Source organism: Folsomia candida, unplaced genomic scaffold (assembly GCF_002217175.1).
Source record: "Folsomia candida strain VU population unplaced genomic scaffold, ASM221717v1 Fcan01_Sc002, whole genome shotgun sequence".
In the NCBI taxonomy this organism is placed as follows: domain Eukaryota; kingdom Metazoa; phylum Arthropoda; class Collembola; order Entomobryomorpha; family Isotomidae; genus Folsomia; species Folsomia candida.
The window spans coordinates 3,007,972-3,031,632 of record NW_019091194.1 but is presented as its reverse complement, the minus strand read 5'-3'; the positions used below and the strand labels follow the sequence as shown (position 1 = coordinate 3,031,632).

At 39.4% G+C, this 23,661-nt stretch overlaps 5 protein-coding genes across 6 annotated transcripts in view; 2 read left to right on the top strand and 3 right to left on the bottom strand.

Annotated features, from left to right (window-relative positions):
* Positions 1–4,667, bottom strand: part of LOC110842844 (glutamate receptor ionotropic, NMDA 2B) — a 29,030-nt gene extending 24,363 nt beyond the window's left edge. Inside the window, exon 1 of the mRNA XM_022088676.2 lies at positions 2,832–4,667. Coding sequence (XP_021944368.2) covers positions 2,832–3,447 — 616 coding nt within the window. The 5' untranslated portion in view covers positions 3,448–4,667. The remainder of the gene's footprint in view (positions 1–2,831) is intronic.
* Positions 4,668–13,840: 9,173 nt separating this feature from the next.
* LOC110845044 lies at positions 13,841–18,149 on the bottom strand. Of its 2 annotated transcripts, XR_004833881.1 has the most exons (5): positions 17,089–18,149; positions 16,907–17,010; positions 16,737–16,841; positions 15,993–16,668; positions 13,841–14,547 (listed from the first exon to the last, which is right to left on the bottom strand). XR_004833881.1 is itself a non-coding variant. In XM_022091403.2 (4 exons), the coding sequence occupies exons 1-4, from the start codon at positions 17,283–17,285 to the stop codon at positions 16,112–16,114; spliced, it is 963 nt and encodes a 320-aa protein (XP_021947095.2). In that variant the 5' UTR covers positions 17,286–18,149; the 3' UTR covers positions 15,366–16,111. The 2 variants fall into 2 exon arrangements, 1 of the variants encoding a protein (XP_021947095.2); XM_022091403.2 differs by lacking the exon at positions 13,841–14,547 and having other exon boundaries at positions 15,366–16,668.
* A 331-nt stretch (positions 18,150–18,480) lies between these two features.
* LOC110845045 lies at positions 18,481–19,691 on the top strand. The gene is made up of 2 exons (XM_022091405.2): positions 18,481–19,087; positions 19,151–19,691. Exons 1-2 carry the CDS (start codon positions 19,028–19,030, stop codon positions 19,544–19,546), a joined length of 456 nt encoding a protein of 151 aa, XP_021947097.1. The 5' UTR covers positions 18,481–19,027; the 3' UTR covers positions 19,547–19,691.
* Positions 19,692–19,722: 31 nt separating this feature from the next.
* LOC110845043 (26S proteasome regulatory subunit 4) lies at positions 19,723–22,637 on the bottom strand. Its single transcript, XM_022091402.2, has 7 exons — positions 21,665–22,637; positions 21,447–21,603; positions 20,958–21,368; positions 20,623–20,837; positions 20,438–20,538; positions 20,042–20,348; positions 19,723–19,964 (listed from the first exon to the last, which is right to left on the bottom strand). Exons 1-7 carry the CDS (start codon positions 21,665–21,667, stop codon positions 19,830–19,832), a joined length of 1,329 nt encoding a protein of 442 aa, XP_021947094.1. The 5' UTR covers positions 21,668–22,637; the 3' UTR covers positions 19,723–19,829.
* LOC118434689 (multiple epidermal growth factor-like domains protein 11) lies at positions 22,430–23,467 on the top strand. Its single transcript, XM_035848760.1, has 3 exons — positions 22,430–22,748; positions 22,839–23,144; positions 23,208–23,467. The coding sequence occupies exons 1-3, from the start codon at positions 22,430–22,432 to the stop codon at positions 23,465–23,467; spliced, it is 885 nt and encodes a 294-aa protein (XP_035704653.1).
* The last annotated feature ends 194 nt before the right edge of the window (positions 23,468–23,661 follow it).

The following is a 23,661-nucleotide window of genomic DNA, read 5'->3' as shown; positions in this document are numbered from 1 at the left end:
TGTATGTATTCTATTATGAAATAGTACGCTTGTCTCCCATTTGTGTAGAAATCTCGCTCATATTGTGCGATGAGGATGAATCTACTGGTCGTTGTAGAATTAAATTTATTTGTCAGTTCGTCGGAGAAATACAAAAAGAGTACAGATTATTTGAATACGATGTATCTGGGATGGAAAGTGGGTGGGAAATTGAATGCCGTAAAGTTGGTCGTACAATTCTCACCAGATACTAAAGACTGAAGAGGAGGAGGAGGTGGTGGTGAAAGCACAAATCCGAAAGAGGAGAGAGATAACTGCCAACTCGTGGTTTTCATAGGGACGTTGTTGTTTTTGGGTGGTTTTTGGTCAGATCGTGGTGTTATTTTACTTTGAGAGGTAGAGTGAATTATTTTACTCGCGTTACAAAATCAGAAACGGATTTTCAAGTAAATAATACAACGAGAAGCTGTTTTTCACGAAACAATTTTCTAAACACAAACAAATTCATAAAATATTTATATTAAAAATTGTAGTATTTTCCACACTAGTAAAATTTCCCAAACTGTCTGTCACGTCACTTGAAAACAACTCAACCAACTGTTCCCCAAACTAAACAGCGTACCACCAATTTTATCCACATTTACACGTACTCTGGCAATTTGAAGTTCGCTTTTCCATCAAATTTTACGAATTTACTGTGTACACTTTACTTACGAGAGAGAAAGTTTTTATGAGCCGAAAACAAACACAACGTGACTCTGACTGACACTCTAAAATGGAATTAGTGGAATAAATATTTGCCCAGGATCATATCTCTGGCTCCCTCTTTTCACTTGTGACGTGCGTACGTCCCTATTCCAGATAAGTCTTGTTGTTTGACACAAATCCCGGCTTGAGGAGGGGAAGGTGTTTCATCAATTAAACACAGGGATGAAGAAGGCAAAGGAGAAAGCAGCAGCATCACCCGATTAATAAACAATTCTGAATTCTGCTGAGCATACATAAGAGCAAATTCCGAGTGTCATATTCAACAGAGCGTGAGCCAGAAATAGACAGAAATTCTTGGTTCATGACGCCCTACGACATTTACCTACTCGCTGTGCACTGCAGTTTTACTTGCTTACTTTCACTCACAGAAAGTCGAGCAATGTCTGCTGCTGCATTTTCATATCATATATCGCATCTTCTCGTCATATATGTACGCGTAACGTTGTACGTTACGTTCATGTGGTGCGGCTCCCTTGGTGGTTTAGTTTGCCTAGCCAGCCTCCCTCCACTCACGAACACAATTTACAATCTGCATATTACTCGTGAAAGTTAACACAATTTACTACAATTTATTACTTGGTAGCACATTATTTATGGCTAAAGTGCCTCGGAATTTTCACTCCCGACCAACCAGCCCAGAGAGAAAGCGATGCGACAGACACGACAAGACGCGCCGGGTGAAAGAAAAAAGGAAGACCTGTTTCATGATACGATATCAGTGACGATACGCTTATTGCTTCTTTGCATAATAATAAGAAAACACAATTTTTCGTAACTTTGTGGCATGTCACGTCCTGATTAGGTGGGTGGTAGTGGTGGAGGTACATTAAATTCATAATTTAGCAGAGAAAGTTAGTCGGTGACTGACTTTCTCCGACCGGAAGGGATTTATATTTAGCCCGATTATCCCAAAGTTTCCTCCCAACGCACCCAAGCAAGAGGAGAGATTTGAGGCTGAAACCAGTAATAAATTGTGGTCTGCCTCACTGCCTCCCTTCCAGGCTGGCTAACTTATGTAGGTAAAGCATGACTAACATACATCCATAAATAGCTACTAATGCGAATTAATGCGACCGATTAAAATTACAAAATTTACAATATTTCCGTTTCAAGCCGGTACATACAATTTACAAATGGGTGATAGCACTTATGTAATTCTGCTCATCCGATTGGCCAGAGGACATGAGATTTCTGACTGACCGCATCTTCTCTTCTCCCATCCACAATGCTACTGTCAAGCATGCTGCATGATTTATGATGTAAAATGGAAGCTAGCTAAACTTTGTTTGGATGACGACGACGATGAAGCAGAGATACTGTTCAGTTCTGTTGGTGACAGTGACACTCTGGCGGCAGTGATTACTTTCTTTCACGTCTTCTTGGTGTAAAAGCTACTAAGCTAAGCTGCCGAGGAGAGATATTAGTGCTATTGTCGTGGATGATGCAAGAGGGAAAGTTTGTGTTTAACTTAGTAATGTGGATAATTAACAACAAACAACATCCCATCATACATGGCTTGGGTGGAGTGGCGATTCTTCGAATATAATGAGATAACATTGTTGTAGTGGGGAGAGTATGGTTTATTTATGGCGTGTGGTTTTCATGTTGCTGTTGTAAGTACGTGACTAAAGTGAGAATAGTACTCGTTTGGTGTGAGTGAGTAGATACTGATGGAATGTATTAATTAAAAGATATGTGACCGAATCAGGGAGAACGAATCAATGGGAGATAATTATGAAAGTTAGGCTACATTGTAGCAATTAATTATTGTCTGAGGGGAGAAAGGTGGGTTTATTTTGTAGGTGGGATGTAATATCGATAAAATACGATTTTTTAAGGGGAATCAAAATTTATTCAGGATCAGAGAAAGTATATTAAACATAATTATAAGGCAATTAGCAAAACTACTCTCTTAAAATTTCCGTAAATTTCCGTAACTTTTGATTTGATTTCCGGAGACATGAAAAATTTTCGGAGGGAAGAGATAAATTTACAAAACATAGTTTTGCTAACTACTATAATTAATTTAGTCTAAAATTAATACCAAATAATTAATACAAATAAGTAATTACTGCACTTCTCACCTCTCGGGCTTGGACTCACACTGATCATGAACATTTTAATCTCATCCGACGTGAACTTGTACCGCTGGTAGAACTCTCTCCCAGAATCCTTCCTTTGCAGCATTGATATCGCGTTTGACACCGCTCTGAGATAATCCCTCTGATGAAACATGGAATATGGTACTAACAACCCCACGTTTAATTTGACCTTCTCCCTCATCCGACCACCCTTCCCATAAACGACCCCACTTCCCCCACTTCCCACACTCACAACCGGCACTTCCGGCTCCTTCTTCTTCAGAATGAGCAGATCGTCCTCGTCCGGAATTAGAGGAGGAATCTCCGTCATTGGCAACGTCTTTTTATCAAAACCCAAAGCAATCGTGGAATTTCGCTTGTTTCCAGCGCCAAGTTGAAGGCCACCCTTCCTCACCGTGGAGGAGGACGAGTTGGCCTTTTTTCTCTGACATGATCCCTCCTCAATGAGTGCCAAGAAAACGACGAGGATTATCACCACTGCCATTTGAAGGGACATGTTTCGCCTCAATTTTACTTTCGGAGCGAGTGTGAGACGCATTTTAGGAAGAATTTTCCCCCTAGAGTTTGTCTTGAATATTTCCGTCTTCCTTATTTCCATACAAAATGTGGACAGTTTTTTACGAGGGGACACTTATCGTACCTTCGGTTGCGTAGAATTTCGAGCATTTTGTTTACTTTTGTTGAAATAATATTTAATAAGACGATTATTATTTGATTATTATGATTATCGCTTCTCGATTCTTTCTTCCTTATCGCTGGAAAACTTTGCCCAGAGTTTGGAGAGGAGAGGATGTGGAGAGAAATATCCAGTCAATAGTGTTTGTTCTTCTCTCTCCCCTTGTTCACGGCTGTTCGGGATAATGGGAGGAAAGCGATGAAACTTTCTCTCAACAAAACTTTTCCAATAAGCAATAAATTTAAACAACTCGGTTGCCTCCTCGCATGCCGTGAGATCGGCTTATCAAGTGGGCACAAAAGGGTTGAGGTTAACTGGTTGGCCCGAAAAGTGCAAATAAGTCAATATCCACCACCACTACTACTTTTTAGCTATAGTGTAACATAACTCACTGATTTTCTTCCTCCTTTCCAAGGCCTCATCTCATTTCCAGGTTTTAATTAACTTGCCAGGATTTAGTTTCGATTTGGGAGACTGGATAAAATAAATGAGGTGGTGGTTCTGCCAGTGGTAAGAATCAGTTATTTACTAATCTCCGCACCTTTTGCTGTTGTTGACCAGAAGGACCAAATGTGATTCGTAATTCCGCGTCCTTCTCTCCTAATCGGCTTTCCATTCAGCCATCCAGCACATCCCAGAGCCAGCCAGCGATGAGGGATTTTTAATTGATTTTTCCCTTTCTCCAGGTCGAGAGCGAGAGATTAAGTAAAATTAAATAAACTGCACGACAACGGAGGGACACATACTGGGCGGCCGAGTCACGCAGTGAAAGTAAAACTTTTTCGAGTGGGACACACCAGACCGTCTTTTTTGTCCGTGATGGAAGAAACTTTGTTTAACAAATAAAGGGAGGAGAGGAGAGGAAAGTTAAAGTGATGGTGGTGAGGAATCTCAACTTGAACTATGCGGTCGAGGTCAAAATTATTACGTGGGTTAAAATCTGGGGAAAATATTATGAGATAAATAACCAACTAGAGTGGAGGAGAGGAGGAGGAGAAGATCAACTAATGTGGTGGGTGGGGAGGAACTAATTTTAATGGTTTTGGTGGTAATAATGAGGGTAAATGTCAGTCTGAGTGCATTTGTGGAGTGATCTCATCCAGGGGAAAGTTGTTGAGGGTGCCGGGCTGTGGAGTGTTCGGAGGTCGACTGGGAACTGAGCCAGTGGTGACGGATTCGCGGATATTCCTTCCTCTCCAATTCAGCACAAAACCCACCCTGCTTGCTTGCTGAATGGAACACACAACTTTCTCCGAAAAGAGAAGAAGACTGGAATTTAAGTCAGGAGAGGATCGACGAATGCATAAAAGAGAAAGAGCGAGCGAGAAATCGGGATGCATTGTGTCTTGTGACGGGGTGTACAAAAAGTTTGCGGTGTTGCTGCATGTGGATTTTAAAGGATGTATGCATGGGTGAAAGTTGTGGGGGAAAGTTATAATTGATTGGACACGTAGAATTTGCAAATTTAGAGGGTCAGGAATGTCAAGATTAATCAATTTCTGATGGTTAGAATTTACTAGGGAGGATAACATTAAATCCAAATGTTGCCCTTTATTTTGCACTGGCTTATATGATGTTAAGTTTTACTTTCTCGTGTTGTGTTGTACCCCTGCTTTTTCGCTTGTATTGCAAATCATTCACCCCGACTGGAATACTGATACTCTTTTCTGCACAACTGTACGGCTGGTGGATTGGATGTACTGTTTGCTGCCATCCTCTCATCTTCTATCCATAAGGGACTTGCTCCAAACTAGGTCAACTAACTCTGCTCAAGCGGATGTCAGATGACTACTGGCAAAAATAATACGATTTTCTACATTTCAGGTGCACCACCACCATCAGGCTTGTTGAGATTCGATATGATACTGAATTTCTACCCCTGTTTTTACACAATGCCTTCCACGCGTGGAGGTCGACGGGATTGGGGGGAATGATATGCGAATGATGTCATACATACGCCGAGAATGTGTGACACCTCACCAAATTATCAGATTGAGGATGGAAGCTTACTCTCGTTATTGACTTAATTAGCCGTTTGGCGCATATGTTGGGTTCGAAATGGGACGATAACGGAGAGTGTTATTATTATTAGCGGGGTAAATATTGCGGTTGGCTAATTAGTGAACTTGTATAATTTGTAAGGGGTGTATGTGGTATCAAATTTAATCGTGCATCTCAACCGCAATTCCTCCGGCGATGTGTGGCGTAATTTAATTCACCTTGATTGTGTTTATTTAACAAACTCAAAATCTGAGCGTAAATGATCCCGCATAAAATTGCAAGATTTCTATCTTTGTTTTTAGTACGTGAGTAATTACGCAATCAAGGACTTTGAGGATGACGCAAGCGCAGAAAAAAAATCCTGGTCAATTCTAATTTTAATTTGCGCCGTGAAACAAGAAGAACACGTCAGAATACTTAATAAATTCTGTCTTTTTCACTAGTTTATTTAATGGTGGAAAATAAGGAAGATAGATAAATTAAAAGTAAAAAGATGAAACAAACATTTGCTCAGAAGAATCTTGTACCTTGCAAAGTAATTTATTTATTTATTACGATACAAACACATTTGTCGTAAACTATCTCATCCTGTAGACTAAACAGGATGGAAATAAACCTGACAAAACACACATATCAGTTGCCAGTTGTCTTCATTACAAAAAGAGAAAGTTTCTACTTGCACAGTAGACCAAGTTGAATAGTCAATTCAAACCTTGATCGTCTTCTTGCCAAGAGAGGGAAAAGGAATAAAATACAAATCCAATATAATGTGACAAATTAGTTTTCTTTCTTTGATACGATTCCCTCGTCCTGTTTGAGGATGGATGTCTTGAGAAAATGCGAAAGTAAGTAAGACCAGCGTACCATCTGCTCAAAATCTTGTAACGTGCAGCTTATGTACTTTCTCCTCCTTTCTCGGACTGAGGTGACTTACGTAAACTCATTTGTAATTGTTAAGTAAAGTTGGGCCAGAAGAACGGTATCTGCTCGGCACATGGACACAAAAGTCCCCAAAGAAAAGAAGGGACCCACTGCCAACATACGTACTTAAATTAAATGTGGAACAACCTAAATCATTTTTCACGAGAATGGGGAATCCGCTTATCTCACCAGCAACGAATTAAGCGGCGTTCCTGTTGTTGTTCCTGTATCAAAAAGGAGGATAATGGAAGAACAACTTCTCGTGATGTTGAGAGAACATGCGAATTCGGGAGCTGAAGTCAAATTAATGAAAGTGGTTTTTAAGGAGGTACATACATATGTAAAAAATCATTTATTTTGAAAATGTGAAAACTACTTAAGCTTGACAACGTTCTACTGCCTCGTTTTTTGCATCCATCCTTCCACCCACATCCAGCCGAGCAGTACATAAAACAAACAAATGTTTGTAAGGAGCACATTATAAGTAGCGCTATCAAAATAATTTATTGTGACCTCAGATTTATTTTGCACGTTACTCTTCCGATAATGACTACACAACTAGCGACGTAATGGATTTGGTAGGGTGTTATTCTCAGAGGGGAAAATTCCACGACTTTCTCTCTCGATTTTCTCCTCCGCAATAATAATAAAGTTTCACGGACTGGGAAACAATTAAGTAGATCGACTCATATTACTCCACCCGAATGGGACAGTCGGCAGTACATAAATAAAAATAATAATGACGGTAAGAGCTGATTTTCCTCCAGACTAAAACTAGATAAACCAGGTCCTCGTAACTAAAGTCTGAAATCATTATGATTTTTTTTTCTACTTTTATTTCCACCGAGTTGGATAATGTCATCACTTTCACTTTGAGCTCCGTCAGTATCGTGTTTCAAATCAAAAATGTAATTTTAAACTGGTAAAGAGGGCTCTTGATTTTTGGAGTGAAACCGATCTGGGTGCCATCAAAGGGTAGGAAACGAATTGATCTTTGGCCTAATTGCCAAATTTCGACGGATTTGTTGAGTCTGTCGTGCGAGACGAGACATATAAATTTAGGACATGTGGGTTCAAGTCTGGAAAAATTCTAGCCCTTTTTCTCACGAATGAGGATTCGTGCCGAATTGAATAATTTGCGGATAAATGTGCTGCGAAAAAATGCATGATATGAAAACTATGTATTCAACTTTAAAAACATCTACAGAATTTCCTCTTCTTTCCGGTATTGGTTAACACCCATATGCAAATTTAAAGCTCTTCTTATCGAATATCTATGTCAAGCCGTCCGCCGGGGGAAATGCAGGCAAAAAAGCACATTTAATATCAACCAGTTCAATCCGAGAGACAATATACATACAAATGTGACGCCGTCGGGGTGCAAGTAAAGGGAAACATCTTGGCTGCCTCTCTCCATTGTCGAGTATCAATTCCACCCAGTATCTAAAACGGTGCGCATTTATCTATTTCATTGGACCCAGATTGGCTCAAGAAGTAAAGTCTAAAAGTGAAATCTTGTCGAACTCCATTATTCTCTCCTTAAACCCAACAACATCAACCACCCAGGGCCAAATACACACGAAGTATTTTGGGTCAGTTTACTCAACCAGAATCTTGGGAAGGAACTCATGGTCGTACATAAGAGAAGCAGTGGTGGTGGAATAGTCCTGAAATGTGCACCACTTTCTCCTCCATCCAATTCTATCAAACTGCCAGAAATTCAATACGATACGATCGTCGCGAGTATTTTTGTTGTTGTTCCGATCGTGGTGGTGGTGGTGGGACTTTCTCTTTCTCGCATCTGAACCCTTTCTCTTTCCTCGTAGTACAATAACGGCTCGGCAGACAATGCCAGAGGCGACCATTTATACCCATCGTCATCTCAAAGAGTAGAGGACCCAGTTGTACGTACCAATTGCCCTATTGTGTCCATGGTCCATTGAAGATATTGAAGCAAGTGGTGACTGACTGAGGAGGATCAAATGAAGGCTGACCAATTTGCGACCGAATTTGATAGGTCACCAAACACCAAGTAATTTTTGGGAAGGATCAATATCCTGAAATGTCATTGAAATCATGACAAAGAAACCTTTTTTATTTATTTATCGAACCGTTGGTGCATCAAAAACAAACAAACTGAATGAAACAAGATACCATTTTGACCTCTTTCAAAGTCTTGTTTACGTACCGTTCGTAAATCGCAGCTCTTTCGAGTGAGCTGAGGTAGGTGCTCAGAGGAAAAAATCAAAGGATACAATCTCAGACGGGGAGATAAAATCGAGGGCAATTTCATTTCCAGTCCCATTCTGGTCGTGATCAGTCCGAACTTCGATGTGGACATGTGTGTCTAATCCTGACATTTAATAGTATCTAAGCAGGGTTCATCCAATCCAAACAAAATCTGATCATGAGTACGTACACTCTCGCCTCAATTACTTGTTAATGGGCACTAATGGTCAAGGAACGGGGTCGTAATTGCGGTCAAGACACAGAACAAAACAAAATCCTGGTTCTAAACAGTTTTTAACGAAACAAAGGAAATCTCATGAAATGAAACAACTATCAAATACGCCCACAAAAAAAAAACACACACTGTTTCCTTCCAGGTAATTGTAATCCATTTTGAAAACGGAATAGCCTCTGCCTTTACAACGTCCTTATTGTAAGTCGAGTGGAAGATAATGACCTGCAAGATGAGAGGGGAATGGCACCTGAAACCCACATTTTACCAGCCAGAGAACCTTGTATGTATGTAACACCACGTAAAACGTGACGTCGTAACGTATCTATCTACCACCGTATCACCTTTGTACAGATACGTCCCTCAGTTTAGTCTAAAACAACTTCAAAGTAGGAGATGAGATAATTTCCCAAGAGAAAATCCAAAAACATTCAACATTCAACAAGGGGAAAGTGTAGGATAATCCTTCATCAACCATATATAATTTGCAACGCACTTACTCGCCCGCAGAGTAGATAAGTGCAGACACATGAACACAGTAATTGGAACAAGAAGAAACAAGGAATTTCCTGAAAGCTCGTCAAATTACGGGGAAATATTTTAAGGAGAATTCCTTCCCTGAAAAACTTGTTGGTCGGTAAACACTCACTCCATTTCCCATAAAAAAAGTGTCTTTAAGAATAAATGCGCATGAGAAAAGTACATCTACTTGGTTACAAACAACTGGTGGTGAAAACACATCACACACTTTCACCACGAAGCATCTCTCTGGACACAGTACGACTCAATGTTAGTGTGCAATTGTTATAACAATTTAAACGAGTGCGATTCACAGTCCGGGCGCAGACTACCTTTCACATCCTGTCTCTCACGAAACAAAGTAACAGCTTTCTCTTCTCTCTCTGCCTCCTTCCTTCCTTCTTTGCCCACCCGAAACCAAAACTAAATTGTTATGGCAAGAACAAAAGGGTTCTTAACAGCTTTCCCTCTTCAAATAGAAAATTTAATTATTCCACAAAAAAAGCAACAACTACACGGTTGAAACTGGGGAGAAATGGGTAACTCCAAACCAAACCCAACCACGAGAACCTGGTTGAAAGGAAGGCTCAGGAAAATAATAAGTATGGTATATAACAGGCAACCTTAAACGTGGTGGAACAATAGAAGTGAAATAAGTATTTAGTTTGAAAAAGAAAGTTTGCACATATTTTTTACAATTTTGAATTAAAAATATTCTGAAAATATGCAATCTTTCCACTGTCATCAACACGAACAGTACAAATAATTCTGTTTGCATTACTCCCACATTTTGTATGTTTTGTAACAAATAATAGCCTAAGTGTAGGTGTAGAACGAGCTTCACCCTGTCATTTAGTCTCAATTACCGGCTTTCTCCACTCCACTTATGTATTTGTCCTCCAGTTATGTACCAACCAACGCAGTTTGGCTCGCACGAGACGTGAGGAGGAACTCATTCCCATTTCTACCAGGCAAAAACAAGACATGCGACAACATAAAATGGAATGACAGAGAGACTTTGACACTTCTAACAAGAGCAGATTGCTAATTAACCATGGAGCAATTTCTTCATTGGATGAAACCAAGTGAGCAGACGACGAGGGCCAACTCGAATAATATCGTAGAAATTGCGTGCAGTTTAGGTTAAGCTACACAATTTCACATTCATATCACTCCATGCACCATTATGACTCAAAGTGCTCTGGAAAGTACATATATCACAAGTTTAGTTACTTTAGTTATTAGAGAGAAAGTCCTCCCGTGTTGTGTGATGAAGATGATCATGGTGGGTAAGTAACAGGAGTCTCGTTGTTCCTCTTCTCTCTCTTCGTCGTAATTAATACGTCAAAACTGAAACCGACCCGGACTTCAAAAGCTGTACGTAGGACTAAATAAACATGAACACGAACTTTGGGGTGTAAGTGGGATGATGGATACTCATTCAAAGGTTCATTAAATAATAGGGCACGGCAAAATGTATTAATTCGAACTCAATTTATTTATCCTTTCCTCACCGGATTCGGGTAAGGATTCCTTCTATGTATTCAAGGAAAATGGGGGAACTAATTAAACCGGGGCGGCCCATTTTACGTCCAAAATTAAAGAGTACATACCTAGATACATAAGTAAATTACTAAAAAGATTGCAGGTTACGACATCTTTTCTTTTCTTGTTCTTCAGGAGACCTTTCAATTATCTATTTCACTCTTAATTGATGAAGAGAGGAGAGAATTTCTTTCAGAGAAAGTTGATCAAGAGAGAGAAAGCTATTAAGAAATTATTACTGGGCTTGGTCACTGCGGGCAGCGGGAGGATATTTGCTAAGGTGTTTCATGGTATTAGGGCCAGAGCTGAGCTGCAGAATCCGTACACATTTGACACCACCAGCAGCTAGGCTTTTCTTCAGAGGATAAAGAAAAGACGAGGAATAAATGATGAAGTAAAGCACGTTGGACAAAAAGACAAAAGTGAAAGTTGGGTCAATTGTGAATATTGTGTGACTTGAGTTCCGATTCACGAAATATTGTATTGCATAAATAATTTTTATTAATAACCAAGATAAGCATGCTGAGTAATAGAAATATTTCAGTATCGTTAATTTTCTCAAAATTTTGGTCTCAAAATCTTGAATCCTACACATTGTTTACGGAGCAACTTTCCGTTTCAGATTTCCTTTGTTTATACACACACACCAACTTTCTCCCCTTTTGAAGTGTGGATTGGTGATGTGATGTGACGCAACTGGAGAGAGCAAATAATCATCGAAATTAAATTCCTCTTATTTCTTAACTCTTATGTTCTTCCTGCTGCTTTCTCCTTATTAAGAATGAGTGAAACAACGTCATTCTACACCACGAACATGGACCACCACCGTTGAAACCAGACCGACCAACCAGCCAAATAGCTGTGCATTTCATGCTGCCTGTCTGTCTGTCATAGCCATGTCATGTCGGCCTGCATTCGCAAAGAACGTGTCTCACCTTCTCGCTCAGCTCAGGTTTCGAAGTGATCATGTTTCGCAATTTCTTCACTTTATGTATATCATTTGGACGGTAATACAAAAGGCGTTAGGTGATGGTTTTGACGAATTCTCGGGTGAATATCTTTGGCGGGGAGTTGAATTTTGAACTGATTTTTGGTAGGTTGCAAGATAATACTCTCAAAAAGATATCTTTAAAATTTTAGGGTGATAGCTTCACAAATGCACCCTACAGTGCCCCCGGAGTTGGTAGAAGCCAAAAAACACTTTCCAAACTTAATTGCTTATATAGCATGATAACCAAAGAGGTCAGAGGTGAATGATTGTTAATATAATAACCCTAGATAATCATTGCATGTAATAATAAAAGAATCCGTAATGAATCACACAACGTGGGCCTTCCATCATCGCGGATAGTTTGCCCAAAAAATGATAAATCAGACCGTGCGCGGAAAAATTAACCTGCTGACCTTGAAAGTTGACCCACCGGGTCAAATGCAGCTTGAGGGTAAAGCTGGAAGTGTCCTAAGTAATATTAAAACAAACAGTCAAGATTTTGTGTAAACAGTTTTATAGAAGGACCCGAGCTAATCAGCTGTCGCAGAATCCTAAAAAACTCGTGAACTTATTTGGAAAATTAATGGTCAAATTTTTTCGAAAATAAATTTTAATAATCTTTTGGTGTCCCCTGCTGCAGAACTATTTTATCTACAAGGTACAAGTGACAAAATAATAAAATTATTGCGTTTTGGTTAGTTAAATTATTTCTGAAGTTCGACATCGAAAACGACGGGAACTTTTCCAAAAAGTTTATAAGGTCTGATGAAAACTCAGTCCGTGGGGTGTAACCACTTATCAAAATTTTGTCAAAAGTACTTACAGTGCAATATACTATATGTACCTTGAATAAAAACCACGTAAGGGATTTTTAGCATCAAAGTCGTAAAATGTGGGGGCCTTAAAAGTGGAAGAGTTGCGTTAAAGAGCGCATTTCATTAGGACAAGTATGAAATTAGACTGTAAAACGGACTTAAAAGATAAGCATGAGGCAAAAGTGGTTTTATATAGTGAAAAGCATGCTAAGTCCCTTAAAAATAGTCGCAAAAACTATTTTTGCATCAGGACCTCAGAAAAAAATATTTTGTTCAACGCCATTTTATAACAACACTGGTTTGGAAAACTAAAAAAGGACACCTCTCCAAATTTGACCTTGCCTCATTTCGCAGAGTACACAAAATCGGAAGCCAGATATGCTTACCTATAGTTTGAGACATGGGCTTTCAGATAAAAAAAGTTAGAAATCTCTATGACTAAAATCCATCCCGCAATTAAGGCATGAATTCGTCAAAACCATGTCCTAACGCCTTTTGTATTAATAAACTGGGAGGCAGTTATTACACGAAATTTACAATATGTAATTGCGAATTAAGTGCAAACAAATTTAAAAATTTAAGTTTGCTTAAGAAATTAGATAAAGTTATTTCGCCCACTTTATAATTGCATGACTTTATTGCATCATTTCTTCTCCAAAGTTCCTCGTGAACCTTTTCAAAACTCGTAATAAAATTGCTATCAAAGAAAAGAACTTCGGGTGGGCATGACATTTTTACTTTCCAGTTATGGCTAACGACATCAGATTGAAGTATCTACGAGACCTGTTGAATTTAACTCCCCAATTTTAAAAGAACTGTCACAAGTGTGATAAAAAAGTTTTATTGGTTTCGAGAGGTGGATACGACTACAATAAATTGCAGCTTAATCGTATATCTCGTCATATTTGGAAGTGTCTCTTTGGGAATCACGATATCTCTACACGTGTGCTCAACATACGTAATAACTTGTGATTATTTGCTACTTGTAGAGAATCTACTTATAAGAAAAATGACTGAGAAAGATGAAAGAATTAAGGAGAAAGTTCAAATTTCAAGTGAAAGTCATAGAGAACTTTTATCCAATATTTATTATTTTCTCATTTAGCTTTAATTTCATTTATTTCATAAAGTATTTTATACATTGATCTTAAAATATATCGTAAAATTCGCCTAAAAAAGATATAAACAAGCTTCATCCTTCCTCATCAACTTTCCAGAGCTCCATTCCATGCCTCCTTTGTCTTATTTATGTATTTGTCATCATTGCCCATGGCATACCCAGCCATTATATAAAGAGGTAAATCACAGGGTCGCAGCCTGAATTTCAATTTGATCTTGGTCATCCATCCCATCATCATCGTCTTATCCTTGTCCTCTCTTTTTCTCTGTATACACAAATCCAACCCTTGTTTTGTCTTCTTCCTTCCCAGATTTCCAACAAGCGTCCGATCAGATCAGATCGGAAATTTGCCTCCTTCCCCAAATTCTGTGGGAGGACATACAAATTGCAAATTCCAAGGAACCCAGGCACATACATAAGTAATAAATAAGGGCAATAATGATTTCGAATTCAGCAGGGAGGTTCATTTTAGTGGGAATAATTCTCCATCTCTTCGGTATAATAATCTTCCAGTAGGTACTTTATTCTGCTGTCCCTCAACTCAACAGACGGCGGCCAAATGGAGAACAACTTTGCACCCGACCACGTAGCGAAACGTAACTACTGACAGAACAGAACCGAGTCTGTTCAGACGAGGTTATCCTTCGTCCTGAATAAGAAAATAGAATAGAACTAGAACGACGACAGCACAAGTCTAGACCAAAAAGGCAAGAAGATAAAGACAAAAGGCTGAGGGACGTGGTGGCGGAATGGGGTCGATCAAATACTTTTTGGTCGAATTGTGACCCGAGGCAGGAATTTTTTCAACTAGAATCTCATCTGTATTACAGTTACTATTATTCTTTTGTGCTTAAGAAGGCATATACGTTGAAAAAATCTCATAACTAAAAGACAGAGACGACGGTTGCGTCTCCTTGTGTGCCGAGAGATTTTTTGCTAATGAGGGGGGGGGGCGGGGCGAAGAGAGCAGCTGATTTTCATGTAAACAATGCAGGCAGTTGCATGTAAAAAGTTGCTTTGGGTTTTGAGAGTGACCGTTCCCACTCTCCAAACGGGGCATCGCGAACCAGAAAAGGAGAAAAATTTCGACTAAAACTTCTAATTTGCAGCTAATACAAAATGGATTGATTTCGTTTTGGTGGCAATAAATTCCCAAGTTTGTGCTTTACAATTGCCATGTTGCATAAATTCCATAATAAATCTCAGAGAAAAGTATTGAACTGAAACATGGACTCATATCATGTTTCAGTCCAATACTTTTCACCGAGATTTATTATGGAATTTATGCAACATGGCAATTGTAAAGCACAAACTTGGGAATTTATTGCCACCAAAACGAAATCAATCCATTTTGTATTAGCTGCAAATTAGAAGTCTTAGTGACAAAAATCATTTACATTACTGGTAAGTGGCGAGGAGAAAAAGTCAACTCGCTCACTAGGATGCCCAGACTGTTCCCTAACTCAAACTTTAATTATAGTGGTCGCCTTTCCCTCATTATCTTCTTCAAGTATAATGGAGACGCTGGAGTAATGCACCAGTGGGAGAGTTAAATGTCAACAGTAGCAAGGAGTAGACGGCCCCCATAAAAAGTGTAATTGCTGAATTTCTTGCGGCATAAAACTATTATTACTATGTCGTACTACGTCCTGCTTAATGCGACAACAACGCTACTCTTGGACCCTCCAAGTTAAAGTTGGATGCATACATATGTACGTATGTACATAGATATACATGCATAAGGATATGTATGTATGTACGTGTACTCTGTGTTTTATACTGGAAGAACATTGTGGAGGAAAGCAGCAAACGAGTTCAGGATCAAAAGAGCAAGAGGGGAAGATCGTGATCTGAATCTGTGAAGACAGATCAAAATATCCGTCCCATAAAAGGACTCTTTATGAATATTATTACATATATTCCTATTACTTCTACTTTCTCCACCATCTACGCTACCACCACCGCATGGGTACTGAAACCTAATGGCTGCGGTCTCTGAATGCATGTATGTATGTGTGCGGCTGGGGAAAATAATTCTGCACTTGTGTAAGGACAACTTTCTCTGTCTCGGGTTATTTGCATGGTGAAACGTACATTTCTTATTTTTCACGCAGACTTTTGAAGCGGGATCAATGGAAGAAAAATGCCAGTATGTATTTCCGTCACAATTTAAATCAGCAAAAAATGGGGGAAAGGACACGTCGTATGTGTTATCATCTTTTTAAAAGTTTGCTAAACCATGATCCTCCGGTGGTGGTGGTGGAATTTGCTTTGTCGCCCTTCTTCGAATCCAGTGGAACTCCTTTAATTCCCCCCAGATCAGAAAAGATGGAGGAGGAGTTGACCCCGGCCACAAATCGGTCTCGGGCATCCTTCGTTTTGAATTTTATTTTTAGGTTTACACTCTTACAGCCACCAGTTAAATGGGCAGCAGCGAGTTTCTCCTTCTTCTTGAGCTTCTTCTTACTCTGTGGGGACTTGCTGGCAATGTTGATTCGTTTCAAACTGGCTAAAGACTCCGGGAGGGAGAAGAAGTTAAACTCTGCTGCGATTTTGGAGACAATTTCAGCATCCGGGAGACTCGATGCTTCTGCTGGGACGTTGAGAAGTAGGGCGGATGCGATAGAGTTTTTTCTCTTGGAGGATGATGATGATGACGCCATACTTTCTCGGTCTCCTTGTAGGTTCAGACTGTCAAAGGATTTGGTCAGAGTGGTGTGACATTGGTTTAAACTGCGAGAAGAGGCGGATAAATCCATGGGAAAGCTTTCTGAAATGAGTGGTTAAATGTGGATGGGTTTATCATCTGAGGCTAGATATCATTAAATTGATACATACGTCGGTACGTCGTGAATACGGTCTCCCCACTCAGTCGGGATGATTCACTGTTTCGACTCCGGGATCTTTTTAAGAGTCCACTAATTCTTCGTCGAGTCGGTGGTTCTGAGTATTTAAATTAGTATTATTTTTTGTAATTGTACATAATTTTGCAATTTTCTGATATGCACCTTCTGCTTTAGTGGTGGTAAATGGTTCGGGATCAAGTTTTTCTGCCAGCCAGGTGTAGTCATTGGCCCGAAGTGCGCTTACAAACGCTGTAAAACCATTCCGCCTGGAATATTTACGTAATTGAAGAGAATTTTGTTAAAATAGCGCAAATATTATGGAATGTAGAGAATTTGCGAAATACCGGAGTCTCAAAACTTGCACGAGTTCCTGAATTCCACTCGAATTTCCGGCCGAACTGACCACCCCCAAGAAAGTGCGGTGGTCAGTTGAACTAATGATTCCGGAAGTCAACAAAGTTCCACTCACTTCCAAATAGTCGACCATCTCTCGAATCTGGGGCAAGTGCTGTAACAACCTTTCGCTTCGTTCAAGCTCCATCTCCCCCAATTATCGAGTGATATGACTGGAATCCTGAAATGTTCCAAATTACTTTGTTTCCCTGTAGCCCTTTGTTATCGTGCTCTCCTTCTGAAGAAAATCCTTAACGTCAGAAGAGGCGATGAGTTCAGAAATAATGGTGCAGATTCGTCATCATATCAGATCTAAAATATGTACGTAGTACTCTTCTGAGGACTCGACGATGCGAAACCTCTCTGTCTTCTTGAACCAGTGAGCGTAAAATCCTTCCTTTATTTGCAGCCAATATTGATTACTTGTTGTGTTTGTAGTTCAACCGATATCATTTCCTCCTTCAACACTTGACTTGTGGGTGATGTTTCATTTCGTTGTTACAGTTTATTTGAAGCAAGTCAAATACACAGCAACGAACGACGGATTGGATGCGACACTTCAGAACCGTGTTAGATATGTATGTAATTGGCAATTGGCAAAGGATTTGCATGGAAAGTGTCCTTGTTTGTGTGTGCATGTTGTATACGACGACGACTTTATATGGCATATATCATATGCAATCCAGTCAATGAGACGAGGGGAAGATAAACACACGTATCCATCTACAATCTGTGTATTTGTAGTGTGTACATGCCTATAAAATTTGCAAATATTGACAGGTGAGATTTGACACTTGATATTCTGATATGCGAAACATGGGTAGTTTTACGATGGAGCTCCAGTTTATATATATCATGCTTTATGTAAGAAGAACAAGCAGGTTATGTACATACGATATGTTGCTTCGTGAACCGGTAGTCACAATCGATAAGCATCGTCAATCGCTTCAGTGAAGTCGTCTCCTATGTCAGTCTAGACTTATGGATAAGCATACACATCTTTCTGACTTTCGATTTCTTCCACTGACATAACTTTATCCTCTCGCATGAAAAATTCATTTCACACATTTGCATAAATTAGTGAATTTGTAAAGAAACATCATGCGTGTTGCCCTTCAATTAGTCAAAAGCTTCCGCTATCTTCAAATTATTTGAATAGATTTGTCCCAATATGAATGAGGGTTCATTAAAACTAGAGATAAGCATCGAGTAGCTGTGATAAGAACGTATCACTCATTCGCTCATTATGTTCACGTCTTCATAATTTATTTGATTACATAACGATTTTTACTTGCCCAGCCAGTCGGAACTCAATTTAAATTAAAGGAATTCTTGCATTCTTACGTATTCCTTGACTCATATAAAATGCATTGTTCATGGTGCATCGCTGAATCTGCGAGTGTTACCTCCAATTAACTCGAGATCTGCACACAGAAAAACTGCATACGTAGATGCGCGTAAAGGTCATGAGTGTGTGAAGCATGATTCACAGAAATTATTTAATTCTCAATTTTGCGGAAGTCGTAATTGCATTGTTTGATTTAATAAAGCAAAAGCGTGCATGTTGTTTCGATCCTCCTAATCACACAAAATTGATGATCACTTATTTATGGAGATGGATAAGTAGTAACCTTTATAGAATTGATTTATGTAATCTTGACCAAAATAATAATTGTAGTAAAAAGTAATAATACACAGGATGTATTTCTGATTATAAGGAAATTTAAGTGTACAGGTAACACATTACAAACTTAGGTGATAAATAGCACTTACATAATTACCAGCTCTTCCAGTAGCTATAATTTACTTCACAGAGCCACATGATTTTTTTAAGTGTGACTACATATTTGTATTTTTTTAAAACGGATTGGTTTTTAACACCTCAAAAAAATGAACCTGTTCTCCATCATCTTCCTTTGTTCTGTTAGCATTGTTGGTTTTGGAGAAGTGGTGAGTGAAGTTTTTTAAATTAATTTTTAATTTGGAAAAATTATATTTAATTTGAATTTACAGTTTGCTCAACAACAACCCGATCCCATTTCCCCGCTGATAACATTTCTCCAACAATTGCAAGGACTTCGACAACTTTACAGCGGCGATGGGGCCAGAAATTCCGGAGGACTGTTTGGATTCGCTCAACAGTTGGAGTCTGGAAATCCAGTCTTGACATCGAATTCGATCGACGGATCGTCCGATGTTCCTCCCACGAACGTGAACACCAACAGGGTTCGACCACGATTAATTGATTTCCTTCAATCGTCACGAGCCGCTAATTTTTTGGAGCGTCTGTTCCGCAACAATAATCGAAACGATCGACTGACAAACACATTTGCGGAAAATTTGCTGGGACTCATTTTTAACAGGAGGACGAATAATGTCAATGCTAACACTGCTAGTGCTGCAAACTGAGTCTTTTGGGAGGTTTTTGAAACGTATTTTAATAATTTTTACAAATCTCGTTATAATGCAGAAGTACTATTATATTTTTATGAAACGGTTGTTTGAGCTATGCAATTAATTTTATAATAATAAAAGAATACAAACTTATTGTTTATTTTTATTTCAAAAAGTTACAAAAAACAAGTATAATAAAATTTATTATGAAATTTATTCTTGTAGATTTCGGTTCAATTGTTTCTCAATGAGATCATTAAAAATTTTATGTTGGGGAATTCAGAAATGAAAAAAAATCCTACAAGTATAATCCCTCAGGTGCTCCTTCTTTCTTTCTGTAAAGAACGTTCTCCTTTGACTGTATAAAGTCTTCATTTGTCACTTTCATGCGACGCTCTCGTAAAGCCATCAAGCCAGCTTCGGTGCAAATGGCCTGAAACCACGGAAAAAACAGGTTTAAGCAATTTTAAATTCAATTCTGCAAAGTAGGGTTTGTAAAATATAACACACCTTGATGTCTGCACCGGACAAGTCATCCTTCACCATAGCCAAATCGTCCAGCTGCACATCAGGGGCAAGCGTCATGCGAGAAGTGTGAATGGCGAAAATTCGGCGTTTAGTCTTCTCATCTGGAAGTGGGAACTCAATTTTTCGATCAATCCGACCCGGGCGGATAAGTGCAGGATCCAGAGTCTCAATACGGTTGGTGGCCATGATGACCTTCACGTCCCCACGAGAATCGAACCCGTCAAGTTGGTTGAGAAGTTCCAACAAGGTTCGCTGGATTTCTCGCTCTCCGCCCGAATTGGAATCATAACTTTGTCATATCAGACACAATAATAAATTGAGTTAAGCAATGCCACCAAATTTATTCTCACGTATGAAACAAGAGTCACGACAACTAACCGTTTAGTCCCCACTGCGTCAATCTCATCAATGAAGACGATTGAGGGAGCGTGCTCCTCAGCCACGCGGAAAAGTTCACGGACAAGTTTTGGACCATCCCCCTATTTCGAGACATATGTACAAACTTTAATCAATACAGAGTTACAATAAATAAATTAGTTTGTTTAATGCATGATAAATCATACCAGATACTTTTGGATCAATTCAGACCCAACGACACGAAGGAAGGTGGCAGAAGTCTGGTTTGCTACAGCTTTCGCCAACAAAGTTTTCCCAGTTCCTGGTGGACCATAAAGAATGACTCCTTTTGGTGGTCGAATTCCCATTTCCTCGTAGTACTCGGGATGCGTGAGAGGAAGTTCTACAGATTCTTTGATCTCCTGAATTTGAGTGTCCAGTCCTGCACACAACAAGCAAGCAAACGAAATTGAAGCTTCGACACATCGCAAATCTCTTCAGTAAACACCACACGCAATTTATTATCGAATTGTGTAGTAATTTGTAATTTCACCCGACCCACCTCCAACATCAGCATATGTTTCTTGCGGCGCTTTTTCCAATTTCATCACGGCCACCATTGGATCCGTGTCATCATCCAAAATTCCAACGACGGCATGAACTCGATGATGAAGAAGCAAAGAGCAGCCCAATTCTAATTGGTCCTTATCCACAAAACTCATAATTCCAACGTAGAATTCTGACCCTAATCCGGTCGACACGATGGCATGATTGTCATCAATAATTTCATCCAAACTTCCCACTGCCATTGGACTTCCTCGCAAATTGTCCAATTTGGTTTGTTCCTCTTCATCCTTTTCTTCCTGTGGTCGTAATCGTTCCGAATTTGAGATAAATTCCTCTTCCATCAAAAGCCAGTCTTTAACTCGAAGCGTTTTCAGTTGTTTGAGTCGACACAAGGCGTGTGGAGTGACTGAAATTTAAAAAAATATGATAGATAAATTATAAACATTTAGTTAATTGCGCGGTTAAAATTAAGGATGGTTATTACTTTGTGGAAGTTTCTGTGCCACATCGGGTCCCTTATTACTGAACTTTTTCTTCTTCTTTCCAAACCTTGATGGCACGGGTGGCTCGTACTTTTTCTTTTCGGGCTTCTTCTCACCCGCATTGTTTTGACCGGGTGGACCAAACGATTGATTTTGACCCTGTCGATAAGATAATTAAGTTGAATTATATCAGTTATCGCTAGTAATTCAATTAACTTACCATTTCTCGCAAGATTTATCCTTAAACTAATTGGACCTTATCGAAACCACGGGTTTAAAAATTATGGCAAAGAATGGCAACAAAAAGCTGAAAATAAATGACGTGCGTGAAGTGAGATTGAGATGAGAGTGTGGATGAGAGATTTCAGATGAGATGAGAGAAGGCCAGTCAGTTAGTCAAAAAATGCATGACCTTTTGAAAGTTGTAAATTTTGGAAACTAATGACGATGACAAAATTAATTCGGGGTATACGACGAATTCTACTGTCAAAATGAGGTGAAAACTCTAAATTCTTGAAAAAACAACGGTGGTCTCAAGTTGCCTCTTTTTGGCGTTTAAATCATGCATATGAGCATAAATACATATAATCATTGCCGTCTCAATTTTCCCAATGTGAGCAAATTGATGACAAAATTGGAGAATATTGCTTTACTAATGATGTTCTGACGTGATAAAATGACTAAGCTCTGAGTCAAAGTTTAGTACGTTATGTCACAGATAAGCCTCACATTAACCTTAATTTTCGTTTTTACAGAATGAGACCTGATTTGGACCAAGATCACGTCACATTTACCAGGAATAAACTTGGTTGATTTTGTTCAAACGAAATTATCAATACCAATTTAAAGTCCTTATCTAGATTGATAAGTACATCGTGCATATATATACATGTTCCCTTTGTGCAGTTACACACATATAATTGAGGAAGCAAGATATACCTGTTTCATAATTATTTTTAATAAAAAAAAAATAAAATTTCCAAAAATGTCCCAATTTCCCTTCCTATTAACACTTACTTTTCTCCTTATCAACGGAGCTTTAGGACAACTCGGTCACGGCGAGGATTGTCAATTGACCCCAGATTGCGACACGACAATCGGCCTGGAATGTCGCGACCTGAAATGCACCTGCATTCCGGACTCAATTTATGACGAGGTCAACTCCACCTGCCTCATTTTGACGGGTGCGGCTTGCGAGGACTTTGGGGATGACAGACTCGCCTGCGTTTCTCATGCCCGGTGCGAATACAACGGAACTGCAGATGGGTACACTTGTCAGTGCAGTGGGTCGTCATACGTCCAAGGTGAGTGACATATGGATATATATATTTATGTTTAAGACATGCCATTTTTTCGAAAAAAAAATTATTTTTTTGAAAATTTGTTCAAATCAGGTCCCGACCGCCTCTGCCACCCCACCGAAGGAGGAGACTGTGACCTCACCACCGACTGTTCCCCCAGCGATCAACTGCTCTGCACATTTGGCAAGTGTCAGTGTCAGAACCCGTTAAACCAGCGGTTTGACCATGACCTTATGGCGTGTCGAATCATGGTCGGATTTCCCTGCAATCCGGTCGATCCTATCTTCCGATGTGACCAAAACATGACGTGCAACATGGACACGGGGTCACCTACTGGGTTCAGTTGTGAGTGTGGGACTGGATATTTGCCATCTTTGGATAACGAAAGATGTTATACAGGTGTATAAAAATAAGGAGTAATAGATAAGTGGTAGTCATGTCTTATCATTCTCTTTACCTCAGATCACCTCCAACCCTGTCAACCCGGTGGGTGGATGGAAGACGACTGCGACTACTTTCACCGAGGTCTTTACTGTCGTCAAGGACGGTGTCAATGTGCCCAATCACCTGCCCAAGTTTGGGATGAGGAACAGAAAACCTGTGCAAGTGTGGAGGGAAGTAAATGCTCCGTAATGAAGGCGAGAGATCAGACCCCGCTACCTTGTCGGACTGGGTTGACATGCATTGTTCGTGGTAATCAATTCTTTGGGATTTGTCGTTAAATGACCAACAGGAAGTAGCAGACATTACATTGGCATATAAATTGATGTACTAAAATTATCATAAATACCTAACAGTTAAAAAACCTGTCATAAAATGTTTGTATGCAAAACTTTAATTTACCTGCAAATGCTTCATCAACGCTATTAAAATTGGGGCCGAGCTGTCCAGCCTAAAAATTTTGTATACATGATTT

Excerpts from the sequence above, each read along its gene's own strand:
- LOC110845044 (XM_022091403.2), bottom strand. The coding sequence starts at position 17,285 with ATGGAGCTTGAACGAAGCGAAAGGTTGTTACAGCACTTGCCCCAGATT. Across the intron at positions 17,011-17,088 it reads GTGCAAGTTTTGAGACTCCG|GCGGAATGGTTTTACAGCGT; the intron begins GTATTTCGCAAA and ends TAAATATTCCAG. Across the intron at positions 16,669-16,736 it reads CGTATTCACGACGTACCGAC|AAAGCTTTCCCATGGATTTA; the intron begins GTATGTATCAAT and ends CACTCATTTCAG.
- LOC110845045 (XM_022091405.2), top strand. The coding sequence starts at position 19,028 with ATGAACCTGTTCTCCATCATCTTCCTTTGTTCTGTTAGCATTGTTGGT. Across the intron at positions 19,088-19,150 it reads TTGTTGGTTTTGGAGAAGTG|TTTGCTCAACAACAACCCGA; the intron begins GTGAGTGAAGTT and ends TTGAATTTACAG.
- LOC110845043 (XM_022091402.2), bottom strand. Across the intron at positions 20,539-20,622 it reads AATTGATCCAAAAGTATCTG|GGGGATGGTCCAAAACTTGT; the intron begins GTATGATTTATC and ends GTCTCGAAATAG. Across the intron at positions 19,965-20,041 it reads TGTCCGGTGCAGACATCAAG|GCCATTTGCACCGAAGCTGG; the intron begins GTGTGTTATATT and ends CCGTGGTTTCAG.
- LOC118434689 (XM_035848760.1), top strand. The coding sequence starts at position 22,430 with ATGTCCCAATTTCCCTTCCTATTAACACTTACTTTTCTCCTTATCAAC. Across the intron at positions 22,749-22,838 it reads TGGGTCGTCATACGTCCAAG|GTCCCGACCGCCTCTGCCAC; the intron begins GTGAGTGACATA and ends TGTTCAAATCAG. Across the intron at positions 23,145-23,207 it reads TAACGAAAGATGTTATACAG|ATCACCTCCAACCCTGTCAA; the intron begins GTGTATAAAAAT and ends TCTTTACCTCAG.